General features: G+C 49.1%; 1 protein-coding gene across 3 annotated transcripts; it reads left to right on the top strand.

The window, feature by feature from the left end:
- The first annotated feature begins 2354 nt into the window (after nucleotides 1-2354).
- On the top strand, nucleotides 2355-12935 carry PORCN (porcupine O-acyltransferase). 3 transcript variants are annotated; one of them, XM_086389062.1, is made up of 15 exons: nucleotides 2355-2491; nucleotides 3140-3313; nucleotides 4486-4678; nucleotides 5028-5071; nucleotides 5471-5652; nucleotides 5733-5863; nucleotides 5979-5996; nucleotides 7220-7234; nucleotides 7332-7457; nucleotides 7618-7718; nucleotides 8747-8823; nucleotides 8916-8979; nucleotides 9105-9190; nucleotides 10360-10470; nucleotides 12505-12935. In XM_086389062.1, exons 2-15 carry the CDS (start codon nucleotides 3178-3180, stop codon nucleotides 12604-12606), a joined length of 1386 nt encoding a protein of 461 aa, XP_086245188.1. In that variant the 5' UTR covers nucleotides 2355-2491; nucleotides 3140-3177; the 3' UTR covers nucleotides 12607-12935. The 3 variants fall into 3 exon arrangements, with proteins under 3 accessions (XP_086245188.1, XP_086245189.1, XP_086245190.1); XM_086389063.1 differs by lacking the exons at nucleotides 5979-5996; nucleotides 7220-7234; XM_086389064.1 differs by lacking the exons at nucleotides 5028-5071; nucleotides 5471-5652; nucleotides 5733-5863; nucleotides 5979-5996; nucleotides 7220-7234 and having other exon boundaries at nucleotides 2357-2491.
- The last annotated feature ends 1087 nt before the right edge of the window (nucleotides 12936-14022 follow it).

The raw sequence follows: 14022 nt of genomic DNA, 5'->3' as shown, positions 1-14022 counted from the left end.
TTTTGGTCATCTGATGCGAACATCTAACTCATTGGAAAAGTCCATGCTGCTGGGGCAGAAGGAGAAGAGGGCATCAGAGGATGAGATGGCTGGATGGCATCAAGGATGCAATGGACATGAACTTGGGCAAACTTTGGGAGATGGTGAGGGACAGAAAGGCCTGGCATGCTGCAGTCCGTGGGGTCACAAAGAGTCAGACACGACTGGGTGACTGAACAACAACAATAAGCAAAGAATGAGATCTCTTTGTTTAATTTTCATCTCTTTAATTACAGGGAGACCATTAAAAATGTCCTAGAACCCATAACCCATAATGACTATATAGTTTACAAAGTCTGAGAAATAATTAATGAGTGTCCACTCTCTACTAAGTTCCAGTGGTAAAAATATAAAACATCACATCTAGCAGATATGAAATCATACCTGTTGTTTTAATTTTACAATTCCTTGATAGCTAAAAAGATTCCGTTATCTATTCATATATTATACATATTGGCCATTTCAGGTGTCTTCTCTGAATTACCTATTCATGTCTACTGTCCATTTTCTAGTGCGTTGTTTGTCCTTTTCTTATTGATTTGTAGATGCCCTTTATATCTCCTAGAATCTAGAGACTGGTTCTTTGTCACATACATCAAAAGACTAGATGGAAACAATCAAGTCTGTGATGCTCAGGATACGCATAGTGAGGATCTTCCAGTTTTAAATGCCAGGTCTTGCAACCAAAGGAAATAGTTCTTGCTTGTGCTGTGGGTCACTGTTGACTTGAGTGTTTGAAAACTGAGGAAAAAATTAGAATGAAGTCCAATTCACAAAATTTATGGCCTGTATTCTGCTGTTAAGGAAAGGAATTAATAATTCTGCACCTGGCCTGTGTAATTATTCATTACAGTTGACCACTGAACAACTGGGAGGAGTTTAATCTGTGTATAATTCATAGTTGGCCCTCCATACCCATGGTTCCTCCACACCCCAGGATTTAAAACACCCACCTATCAGTGGACCACACAGTTCAAACCTGTGCTGTTCAAGGATCAACTGTTAAATACTTTTTATTTGTAATATATGTTATGTGTTTAAACTCTATTTAACGTTATGTTAACATTTTTTAAAGAGAGGAGACATACTTTTTTTTTTTTCCAATTGCCATCGGTATTTCCAAGTAAATAACTGCTAATCCCACTATTTTGTTTAACAGAAAGGGACATTGAAGCCTGGGGAATGGGCATGGCTTGCCCAGCTCCATACAGGCAGGCATTAATCTGATTAGAACCTGTTTGATTTAGCTCCTCAGGCCAGGGTGGGGTCCAGCTTGACTTTAGCTTTCTTCTTCTTCCACTTGATAGCTAAATTTGCAATTCGTGCCCAATAAATGCTCCTTTGGAAAAAGGCCCTTAATCAGATTTATGCTTCATAAATCCTCAGAGTTGGTGCAGATAGAGCCCAAATTCAAACCATTGTTGGGGACACTGTTAAGTTAGTCACCAAGTCATGTCTGACTCTTTAGGAGCCCATGGACTGAAGTCCACCAGGCTCGTCTGTCCATGGGATTTTTCAGGCAAGAATACTGGAGTGGGTTGCCATTTCCTTCTCCAGGAGATCTTCCCCACCCAGGGATCGAACCCGCGTCTCCTATGTCTCCTGCATTGCAGGCGGATTCTTTACCGCTGAGCCACCGGGAACTCGGTGCTCTGTACTAGCCTCCTGGTTCATAGGAAACACTCAGTAGTTGCTGGGGTCACCCTCAATGCAGGAGTGAGTCTGGTGGGGAAGTCAACCTGCAAATCAGTTCTCAGTGACAAGCTAAGTGCTCACTGGGAGTCCCTAGGGGAAAGCCTAGGCGCCTAATTCGTGCTCCCAGGTGACACAGTCAGTACTTGTGTTTCTGGCCGGTCTCTGATGGTGGGGAGGGTTGGAAATTCCCATAGTTCCCTCAAAGGATGGGTAAGGAGAGAGCTCGGTTTATTTTCCCATCTGTGAAACGGGGGCATAACAGTGTCACGAAGACGTGCGCGGGTGGGCAGTTTCAGGGGCGAGGCGGATGAGTGGAGGAACGGGCTTTCTCTCCTCCCTCCCCCATCTTTCCCATCTTGGCTTCCACGGTTTAGGAATTTGGTGATTGGACGGTTTCTTCTTGGATGATCAGAAGACCTCCCGACGCGACCCTTTAGGGACTGGCACACTAAAAGGTCGGAAAGTTGCAGGAGCCAACGTTCCGCTCTCCTACGTCCTCCGCGCCCGGCTCCACTCAACCTCCAGCTCCTTCCCTCAATCCTCCCGCTCCCCTCCTCCTTCGTCCCCGCCCCGCTCCCGTTCTCTTATTGGCCGACCGGACCGGCCCGGGATTTAAAGGGCCCGCTCACCGCGCCGCCCTGAGAGCTGCAGCTGGTCCCGGCCTTGCGGCCTGCGGGGGAGGCTGCCGGGAGGAGGCAGCGACGACGCGGCGGCGGCACGTCCCCAGCCCCTTGGACCGCAGCTTCCTTACTGCCAGGTAGGTCCCCGGTGGTGCACGCTCGGCTCTCCAGCTTGCATCCTGAGTCGGCCTCCCCTTGCGGGTCTGCAGTGCGTATGCTAGGGCCCCTTCTCCATCACCTTTCCAACTCCCCCTTCTGCCGTGTCCCTTACCGCCATCTCCACCTCCCTGCAGCCCCCGGGGCTGGGAAGGGCTTTGTTGGCGGCCGGGTGGGGGTGGGATGGGGCGCGCGGGGGATACAGGACACCCCCCACCTCCGTTCAAGGAGAGATGCACACGGTCCCCGAGTGTCACAGGATCTCCCGCTCTGCCCTCCACACAGTGTGACTCTACCTTTCAAACCAGGGAGCCCTTCAATTTGATATACAGGCCTAGAATGTACACCATTCAATCACCATCGGACCCGGACTGTTCCCAGCGTACAAGAACACAGATCCTTCATTCACCTCAGGTCACAGGCTATGTATGGGCACCCGGGACACCCCCCCCCACACACACACACACACATACACACACAGTTGGCGGCTCAGTCTGATGTACCTGACACTCGCACCCTCCCCCCGCCATACCCTAAACTGAAATCTGAGTGCTCAAATCCGTCCCTTGAGCATCATCTCTGCCCCATGGACATCCCAGCTAGCCTCCTCTGTGTCTCTCCTTTGGCAGGTCTATCCATCTGTCCATCCATTCGTTGGGGGTCCGCAATGGCCACCTTCAGCCGCCAGGAATTTTTCCAGCAGCTGCTGCAGGGCTGTCTCCTGCCTACTGCCCAGCAGGGCCTTGACCAGATCTGGTTGCTCCTTGCCATCTGCCTCGCCTGCCGCCTCCTCTGGAGGCTTGGTAAGTGCCTGCCCCACCATGGGCCACCATGCCAAGCCATATCACACCTGCAACATTTATCCATACCAAGGCCCACTTTATTCTGCCATATCTTGCCAAACCAGGCTCCTATGTGTCCAGCCTACCACATCACACCAGGCTAAGCCCCACTCTACCACCCCACATCCTACTAACCTGGCCACCCCATGCTACATCACACCAAGTCTCATCCTGCCATGCCAAACCATGCCTTTCAGTATCCCTGGGTTCTGGGACTCTTGAAAGCTGAGGTTCTTAAATCTTGGGGTCTTGAAATGCCTACATCCCAAGGTTATAAAATTCTGAAATGCACATGTCACAGGGCTATGGAAAGTACCATGTATCCCAAAGTACCATGTCACAGGGTTTGGGGATTCTGACATGTTGAAATTCTCACATTCTATGCTTCCAAAATGCTGGCATTCTGGATTTCTAGAATCATAATAAGATTTCTGGATTCTAAGATTCTGAAATGTTTCCACAAACCGGGGCATGCCTTTATCTAAAAGATAAGATTCCAAGTCCCCAAGGTTCCTATAGGATGCTGAGAATTTTGGAAATCTGAGACTCAGAAGTTCTACACGTTCTTTTTTCTTGTTCTTTTATCTTAAATGGATGTTTTATTTTTCCCCAGGTTTATCATTTTGAAAAATTTCAAAGTTACTGCAAAGCTAAGTTGAAAGAATAGTACAATGAACACTCATATACGCATCACCTGATTCTCCAACTGTCAACATCCTGCCACATTAGCTCGCTCTATCAATCGCTCGATCATCTTCCTGAATCACTTGAATAACCTGCTGACACTTCACCCCAAATCCTCTTGCATGTGTCCCCCAAGAATAAGGACATCTTCCCCCCACAACCATAGCCTAAAGCATCACCCCTCAGGAAATTTAATCTCAATGCTATAGTGTTATCCAATATAAGTTATTCAGATTTCCTCCAGGGTTCCCAAAATGACCTTTATAGATGTCTCTTTTCTTTAAACCCAAGCCGCCTCCCCAGCTCCCCCAAACCTGCTTTGTGTCACCTGCAATCCCACCACATTCCAACCTCTAAGCCTTTGCCTGAGCTGTGAACTCTGCCCAGGTTGTCCTTCTACCAACCCTCCTCTAGTTCCCTATCATGTTCTCTCTTTCTTTCACCCAAAGGGTTGCCATCCTACCTGAAGCATGCAAGCACCGTGGCAGGTGGCTTCTTCAGCCTCTACCACTTCTTCCAGCTGCACATGGTTTGGGTCGTGCTGCTCAGCCTCCTGTGCTACCTCGTCCTGTTCCTCTGCCGACATTCTTCCCATCGGGGTGTCTTCCTCTCCGTCACCATCCTCATCTACCTGCTTATGGGGTATGGGCGTGAGTCTTCATCCCTGTACCATCAGCAGAAGAGTGGGTGGGGGTGGGTGGGTGGGGGTGGGTGGGTCCCCAGGGCACCCCTCATGAGACTGTCCAGGACAGGGAGGGCATAGGATGTTTCTGGAGGTGGTGGAAATCTGGGAGGCTTGTTCTTTCCAGAGGGCTACCCTGGACAGGTGGCACTTGAGCTCCCCCTGGAGGAGGGAGCCCTGGAGAACTCTTCCTCCATGAGGTTGTGCAGGGCAGGGAAAATACGCTGTCTCTGCACCTTGGTTTTCCCCCCTTTGCGGTGTCTGAGGCCAGGGGAGTCATAGGGCCAAGATCACCACCTTTTTCCTCAGTGAGATGCACATGGTGGATACCGTGACATGGCACAAGATGCGAGGTAGGCAGCCCTGGCTCTGTCCCCCGCCCCAGCCCTCCAGCCCCACTCCACCTCTCCTAAATCCCCCCACCCTGTCTCTTTCCTTCCCCATGCTTCTCCCTCATCTGCCTAGCTCACTGGACACGCAGCCCTCAGACTCCCCTCACGTCTGTGTTTCTCTCTACCATGCCTCTTCCCCCACCCCATCTGTCTGTCCCATCTCATGTCCGTGCCTGACTCTCCATAGAGTCAGAACATCTGCCAGTCCTGGGCCCACCTGCTCAACTGCCTGTCTGACCCTGTGCCCACTCTCCACCCTTGCACTCTTCTTTCCTACCGCCTTTCAACCTGGTGATCCCCACATCCCCCCATGGCTACCTGCTCTCTTCTCATCCACTTGACCATGGGCACCACATGTAGGGGCCCAGATGATCGTGGCCATGAAGGCGGTGTCTCTGGGCTTCGACCTGGACAGGGGCGAGGTGGGCGCAGTGCCCTCGCCTGTGGAGTTCATGGGCTACCTCTACTTCGTGGGCACCATCGTGTTCGGGCCCTGGATATCCTTCCACAGCTACCTACAGGCCGTCCAAGGTCACCCGCTGGTGAGGCCCTGGGTAGACAGGTGGGCAGGGACCGTGGGAGCCACCATGAGGCAGTGTTCATGGAGCCTTGATCCCCATAGAGCCGCCGATGGCTGCAGAAGGTGGCCCGGAGCCTGGCGCTGGCCCTGCTGTGCCTTGTGCTGTCCACCTGTGTGGGGCCCTACCTCTTCCCGTACTTCATTCCCCTTGATGGTGACCGCCTCCTTCGCAAGTGAGCACAGCCTTCGAGGCCTCTGCCCGGCAGTGAGGGGGTTGGGGAGGGACCTGGGGTCTCCCCAGCTCTGAGCTTGTCTCTTAATGCTTCTATCTGTCTTCTGTTACTACAGCAAGAAACGCAAAGTCAGGTAAATGAGGGCAGGTGCTGAGGGCAAGTGGGGCTGACTTGGGTGTGGGGGCATAGTCTGTAACTGATTGGTTCTGTGAGTCTGAGACTGATCATCTACCCAGTGACTAGACAGAGACTGAGTGTTTGTCTGAGGCTTTGGTTTGACCATGATTGGCCCTATAACTCAGTAGATACTCCATTACATACTGTACCTGTCTGTCCATCTGTTCTGCTATTCCACCATTAGAAGCAAGTTATATGAGTGCAATAGAGAGTAACAGATATGTGTCGGTTGGCGATGCTGACCTGTCTGTGACACTGGCTAGAGGTGTGTGTGGGTTTCTGCCTGTCAGCCAGGGACTCCTTGTGTGGGACTGGAGTTCTGGCTGGCTGGCTGGCTATGCGGTTGTCTGTGATGGGAGCATGTAGCTGTCACTAGATAGGCTAAACCTGGCTTGTCTCTAACTGTGGCTGGGAATGGATCTGTGGCATGTTGTGTGTGTGTCTGTGATGATTCTGCCTATGGATCTGCCTTCTCTGGCTCTTCAGTATTGTTCAACGGAGGGGCAGGACTGACCATCCACCCCTGGTGTGACTAGGATTTCATCCAGCTCTTTGATTACATGAATTTCTCCTCTCCTTACTGGCTGCTGATTGTGTCTGATGCTGAATGAGGCTCTGAAAGGTGGGATGACTTGCCCACTGTCACCCAACTACAGCCAGACATTAATCCCAGGCCTGAATCCAGAACCTACGCTTTTTCCAGTGGAAGATGTTTCCTGTCTTTGACCATGTCTGATTGTACAACTGACAGGATGACTGTCTCAAGTGTAGAATTGTGTACGTGTACATAACTGGGTGCTTGACGATCTCTGAGCCTAACTAAAGGACTTCTATGTGTCTTATGGTCACTGAATCTGGTCAGAGAGCTGGGAGTCTGATAGTATGTGTGTCTGCCCATGTAGCTGTGAGATCAGCCTCTAACAGTGGCTGGGTCTGGATGTCTGGCCAGGTGAAGCCGTGGGGCCATGTCATATCATAGAGCAGCTCACACATCAATTTGAGCCACCTGAAACTAACCAACAGAGCATGGAAGGATGGATGTGTGTGACTATTATAGCATGACTGTCACCTCTTTTGCTGCCATGTTTCTGTCTGTCTTGTCGATGAACAACTCAGACCAGCTTCCAGGGCCTCTCTGACTCTCTTTCCTTTCTTCTCTGCTGCCTTCCTGACCCCTAGGGGCACCATGGTAAGGTGAGTCTACGGAGTGGGGCCAGGGATGCTGGCAATTGGGGGGTGTCACGCCTGGACCTGGGCATGATGCCTCTCTCTCTGGCTCCTTTTCCCCCAGGTGGCTGCGAGCCTACGAGAGTGCTGTCTCCTTCCACTTCAGCAACTACTTTGTGGGCTTTCTGTCCGAAGCCACGGCCACGTTGGCGGGGGCCGGCTTCACCGAGGAGAAGGATCACCTGGAATGGTGGGGAGGGCTGGGGGGCTCCATCTCCCACAGGGTGCTGCCTAGAGGAGCATCAGGGAGGAGGGGGGATGCTCCCAGGGGAGGGAACAACTAAGAACAAAAATGGGACTCTCAGGTGGGTTAAATCCCAAATAAGTTTGCGTGTCTCTTTTGCCCACAGGGACCTGACAGTCTCTAAGCCACTGAATGTGGAGCTGCCCCGGTCCATGGTGGAAGTTGTCACAAGCTGGAACCTGCCCATGTCTTATTGGCTAAATAACTGTGAGTCACAAAGTCATAACTCCAAGAGGGTTGGCAGTCAACCCACACCCCTTTTCACATTCATACAACAAGTTGAAGATAGTAGGGACCAAAAAAACCTCCCAAACAACTTCTGTCCTTGTGGAGTTGACATTTTTGTTGGGGGGAGCAGTATAATTTTAAAAAAGACACAGTAGTTCAGGTGGTGATATGTGCTGTGGTAAGAAAAATAGAGAGAAGGTGAAGATGATCTGGGAGTGTTAGGGGTGTGTGGGTGGGAGTGGATGCAATTTTAAATAAATCAACCAGAGCAAGTCTCCCTGAGGAGCTAGTCTGAGCAAACACCTAGAGGTGAGAAAGAATCAATGCAAATATGTATGGGAGAAATGTAACAGATGGCAGGAACAGCAGTGCACAGGCCCTGACGCAGGTGTATACCTGGCACATTTGAGGCACAGTGAGGAGACCAGTAGGGCTGGAGCAGAGGGAGCAAGGGGATGAGTGGCAGGAGGTGAGGTCTAAGAGGTGACAGAGCCTGGTCCTATAGGGTCTCTCTGCCCACAGGGAGGACTTTGGCTTTTTCTCTGAAAGAGACAGAGCAGGGGTATGAGCAGAGGAGGGCCACGGGCTGCCTTGGCCTGTTGTAACAGGATCCTCTGGCTATTGTGAGGAAAGACGGGGTGTTGAGGAGGGCAGCAGTGGAAATGGAGAAGTGAAATTCTGGATAAACTCCAAAGCTGGAACTGACAGAATATGCTAAGAGTTTGGTTATGAGAGTCAGGGGAGGAGCAGATCAAAGGTGATAGTGAGGCTTTTGGTCCTGATGAATTGGAAGGGTTTAGTTGACATTGGCCACACTTGGAAAGGTTGGGAGGGATAATCAGGAGCTAAGTTTTAGATAATGTGAAATTGGAGGCCATTATAGAGAGACTTCATCCTGGGGGCCCTGAGAGGTTGTGGGTATCCTCACCCTGCCCTAATGGCCCCCCAGGAAGGGCAGGGGGAAAGCTTAGGAGACTCTTGCCCCACCTCTCCCCACCCCCCCGTAGATGTTTTCAAGAATGCTCTCCACCTGGGGACCTTCTCAGCCGTGCTGGTCACCTATGCAGCCAGCGCCCTCTTGCACGTGAGCAGAGCAGAGTGGGATCAGGATGGTAGCTGGGTGGGGGTGGTGGGGCCTCCTGCTCACTCACCTCACTGCCTCCAACCCCACCCCAGGGCTTCAGCTTCCACCTGGCTGCAGTACTGCTGTCCCTGGCATTTATCACTTACGTGGAGCATGGTGAGTGCAGAACCCAACCCAACAGATGGGGTGGGTGGCTGGTGTTGGTTGGTGGCGGGCTGGAACCACTGTCACCTGAGGCTAACCTGACAGTCTTACCTTCCCCTTCCCTGCATCTGCCCTAGTTCTCCGAAAGCGCCTGGCTCGGATTCTCAGTGCCTGCGTCTTATCAAAACGGTGCCCACCAGACTGTTCACACCAGCATCGCTTGGTGAGGATTCAGCCTAGGCAGCCTTGTGGTCAACTCCCCCCTTCAAAAATTATTTCTCTTTCCATCTTATATCTATCTCATGGTGCCCAGCTTTCTCTTCCAGTCCTGAACCATGTTCATAACCTCACCTCTATTCACTGGCATCCATCTCTCTAATAAGAATGTATCAAGCAACTGCTGTATACCCACCTAGCGTTTATTTTCCCAATGAACATTTGTTGAGCACCTCCTGGTACCTGGCACTGTTCTAGGTGCTGGAGACACAGTGATGAACAAAATAAACCAAAATTTCAGCCCTCTGGGACAAACATTTTAACAGGGGAGACAGTAAATAAAAAATAAGTCAGTTAAGTGTAGTAGCTTGTTAGGTTGTGATTAGTGCCAAGGAGAAAATACATAAGGGAAGGGGAGAGGGAAATATCAGGGATGAGTGGTTTCAAGTTTAAGTGGGGAAGTGACTTTTGAGTTCTTTAACTGAAGGAGGTAAGGAAGGGGAGCATTTTGGGCAAAGGGAACAACCAGAGTAAAGGCCCCGAGATGGGAGAGAGCCTGAAATATTTGAGGAATAGTGAGGAGGCCAGGATGGCTTGAGCAGAGCAAGTCAGAGGGGGAGAGGCGGGCCCTGTAGGTCATAGTAGCGATTTGCTTTGGTTTGTGTCTTTTTTTTCTCATTCTTTTGGCAACAAGAAGTATGGAGAATGTCAGATTTGCCTCTAACCAGCCAGCCAATGTTTATCACCATAAACCCCCAACTCAAAGCCCCACCCATCATTCTTCCTCCTCTGCCTGAATGCTCGAATCTCCCCCAATTTGGACATTCTCAAGCTAACAGTATCCTCATCCTTGGATACCCCTTGAGCTCCAGGAGGATCAGAACCATCTCTTTCCTACTCTGGCAGGGGGTGCCCTGGACATCCTTATTCCTGTGCCTAGAGTGTTTCCCTCGGAGAAGGCAATGGCAACCCACTCTAGTACTCTTGCCTGGGAAATCCCATGGACGGAGGAGCCTGGTAGGCTGCAGTCCATGGGGTTGCAAAGAGTCAGACATGACTGAAGCAACGTAGCAGCAGCAGCAGCAGCAGAGTGTTTCCCAGGGAGCAGCTGCCCAGGTGGGATTGGAGGACAGTGATTAGGTCCAGCTGCCAGGCTTATCCATCTGTCTTCCACAGGGCCTGGGGGTGCGAGCCTTAAACCTGTTCTTTGGGGCCCTGGCCATCTTCCACCTAGCCTACCTGGGCTCCCTGTTTGATGTTGATGTGGACGACACCACAGAGGAACAGGTAAGGTGGCCCGGGGAGGGGGGGACCCTGGGCTGGGGGTCACCCAGGGATGTGCTACCTGCTCATCAGAACCATAAGAACAAAGGTGTGGAAGACAAGGCATGAGGACCTTGTGTCCAATGTCTCCAGCTTGGGTAACCACTGCTCCTTTGTCCTTCTCTCCCATTGTCCCTCTGGTTGATTGATACTGTTGGGTCTTTTACTTGGATAAAGTGTGCAAAATATGTTTATTTTACTTATAAAATTTATTTTCTATAGATAGAATATAAAATCTGAGTTTTCCTTTTTTAAAAGTTAATTATTTCATCATATTGTTACTTAGGTAGAACTCGCAAGTTTTATTTATTTAATTTGTTAAAAATAGTTTTACTTATATTGATTGTGCAAATCCTGGATTCTACTTTAAAAGTGTATGTTAAAATGTATATACTGTTTTTATTCAGGTAGAGTGTGCACATTCCAGATTTTACTCCTCTTTAAATGAAAAACAATTTGAAAGTAATGTTTATTTATATGGCACTAACAGGATCCAGGTTTTGCTTCTTTTTTTTTTTTTTTGCCACACCAGGCATCTTGCGGGATCTTAGTTCCCTGACCAGGAATTGAACCCTGGGCCACCACAGTGAAAGGACCTAGTCCTAACCACTGGACTACCAGGAATTCCCTTAGTTCAATTTTTAATTGAAAATAAAACTTTATGTTTTATATTTTGTCATTAAAAAACAATTTTTGATTTTTCATTCAGGTTGAATGTGTAAAATCTGAGTTTTGCTTCTTTTTAAATAAAATTGTTGGTTTTTTATTAAAACTTTAAAAAATAGTTAATGCAGGAAATTCCCTGGCAGTCCAGTGGTTAGCACATGGTGCTTTCACTGCTGAGGCCCAGGTTCAATCCCTGGTCAGGGTACTAAGGTCCTGCAATCCTCAAGGCACAGCTAAAAAAAAAAATAGTTAATGCATATCGCATGGTTCAGACACCAAACAGTGTACAAGATATTCAGGGGAAAGTCTTATTCCTACCGTCTTACCTCCATCCTCTTATGGGTACCCATTTTTGTTCATTGTATTGAACTATTCTTCTAAAATATAAGCATAATAAGCAGATATAAAAAAATATTTTTAATTCCCTCCCCCTGGTTTTTACCCTAAAGGTAACACATGAATGACACTGTGCTGCATGTTGCTCTTTTCACATAATTCCTGAAAACTTCCCACATTAAGACACAGAGAAGGGACTTCCTTGGTCCAGTGGCTAAGACCCTGAGCTCCCAATGCAATGGGCCTGGGTTTGATCCCCATTCAGGGAACTAAATCCCACATACCACAACACCTGGCACAGCCAAATAAATAATTTTTTTTAAAAAGACACAGAGTATCCTCATTCATTTTTTCCATTGTGATATAATATAGTTTGTCCCTTATCAGTGAACACCCAGGTGATTTTCCACTCATTTTCTATTGTAAGTAATGCTACAGCAAGTAATAACGTCACATCCATGTGGATTCACAGAGGAGCAGACAGAACTGTAGGATCTAGTCTTGATAGCAATGGAGAAGTTACCTTTTCACCCTCCCACCAGCAGTGTGTGATCGTGCTTGTCACAACAATAACAGTGCCTCTCACACTTCACAGATATGTTTGTCAGTTTGAGTGGAAGGATGATGCATGAGGCTGAGTATCTTTTGATATGTTTAAGAGCGATTTCATTTTTTTTCCTTTTCTGAAAATGGCCTACTCACCTCCTCTGCTAATGTCTGTCTTTTTAAAAACTCAATTTCTAGGAACTCTATATATAAGGGAGAGTACAGGTCAGAGAGTGGGATCGCCTTGTCTCGTATTTAAATTTTTAAAATAGGAGAAAACACAAAAGAAAAAAGACTAAGTCTGCTTACCTTTCATATGTACTCAGTCTCTTCTCTGGGGCCTCACTCAGGGTTGCAGTGGAGTCACAGAAACATCCTTGAGCAAAGGATGGGTTTTCCTGAGATCTTTATTCTTGCTGAGTGGGACCAACCATCACCTCTTTCCCACAGGGCTACGGCATGGCATACACTGTCCACAAATGGTCAGAGCTCAGCTGGGCCAGTCACTGGGTCACTTTTGGATGCTGGATCTTCTACCGTCTCATAGGCTGAGACACATCTGTGGACCATCACAAGCTCCCTCAAGACCCCTCCTCAGGGTGCCAGCTCTGATGGGTGATAAGGGAAGGCCCTCTAATTCTTGACCCTCTCTCCATCCTTGACCCCTCTCAACACCCATACACAAACACACACACACACACCGTTTCCATGCCTGTCAATCCCCACCCCACCACAAGGCGGGAAGGGAGTGGTCTCTCCTGGGACCTAGGGGTGGGGGATGCTTGGGGAAGCAGAGAGGGGGAGATCCAGGGCCTCCCCGCCTTCCTTGTCCCTTTTTATACAGTTTGTTATTATCAAATAAAAGTAGAAAATATACAAAAGCCTCTTTCTTCACTGCTCAGTGGGGAATAGAAATGAATTAGGAAGGGGATACAGCATGGATAAAGGTTTGGAAGCTAGAAACCATGAAGAGGGAGGTTGTGATTGGTTTGTAGTTCATTTATTATCTTTCATGATTGAATGATGAGCCTGAGGATAGTACTGCTAGATGTGAGTGGGACCAGGACAGATTGGATACCTGGATATGGGGGAGGCCTGATACTAATTGTTTCAATTGGCTGAAAAACTGAGGAATTCCCATTCTAACTGGTTGCCCTGACTGGGACAGTGGAGGAAAAGCAAGACTTATGAAGAGTTGATGCCTATTTGTCCTTAGGACTGAGGGGTGTGGATTCTAATTGGATAGAAGGCCTGGGTTGGGTCTAGAGACTGACTGAGTAGTCTGGGTGCCCACTGGGTTAGAGTTATGGAGTTTTGATTCACTCTTAAGAGTTGGCACAGAGGGTTTGAGGGCCTCCATGTCAATTGGTCAGCAAGGCTGAGGGGCTTGGGTTTTGATTGGTTGTTCTGACTTGAAGTCCGGATGGAGATGGCCTGAGGGAGAGGTGGAGGCAGCAGTAAGATTTGATCTGCCTGTTAGCTGTATCCAACTCTCTGCAACCCCATGGACTATAGCCCGCGGGTTCCTCTGTCCGTGGGATTTCCCAGGCAAGAATACAGGAGTGGATTGCCATTCCCTTTTCCAGGGGATCTTCCCGACCCAGGGATCGAACCCACGTCTCCTGCATTGCAGGTGGATGCTTTACTGCTGAGCCACCAGGACTTATTTGTTTTACGTTTCCTTGCCCATTTTGGGGGGTTAGGATTGAAGGTTGATCTGGGGAAAGTTTTGGTTGCTCTGCTTTTACAAATAAGTGCAACGCAATGCTGATTCAACAGCAGATAAACACCCGATTTCCGATGGGATGGAAACAAGGGAAACAAGCCAAGACTTGCCACAGATTGGCTTCTGGCTGAAAATGCCCACCAACCAAAAATGGTACCACGCGCGAGGGCGGGGTCGGCGGCACACAGACAATAACTATTGGTTGAGAGCGGCACGGGCCTCCTTTCCAGCTCCTCCATTGG

Source organism: Bos grunniens, chromosome X (assembly GCF_055505025.1).
Source record: "Bos grunniens cultivar Pamir isolate PY7600 chromosome X, Bosgru_T2T1.0, whole genome shotgun sequence".
Classification (NCBI taxonomy): domain Eukaryota; kingdom Metazoa; phylum Chordata; class Mammalia; order Artiodactyla; family Bovidae; genus Bos; species Bos grunniens.
Note: the sequence above shows the minus strand (reverse complement) of the source record. Positions and strands in the feature narration are given on the sequence as shown.

Excerpts from the sequence above, each read along its gene's own strand:
- PORCN (XM_086389062.1), top strand. The coding sequence starts at position 3,178 with ATGGCCACCTTCAGCCGCCAGGAATTTTTCCAGCAGCTGCTGCAGGGC. Across the intron at positions 5,653-5,732 it reads CCGTCCAAGGTCACCCGCTG|AGCCGCCGATGGCTGCAGAA; the intron begins GTGAGGCCCTGG and ends TGATCCCCATAG. Across the intron at positions 7,458-7,617 it reads GAGAAGGATCACCTGGAATG|GGACCTGACAGTCTCTAAGC; the intron begins GTGGGGAGGGCT and ends TTTTGCCCACAG.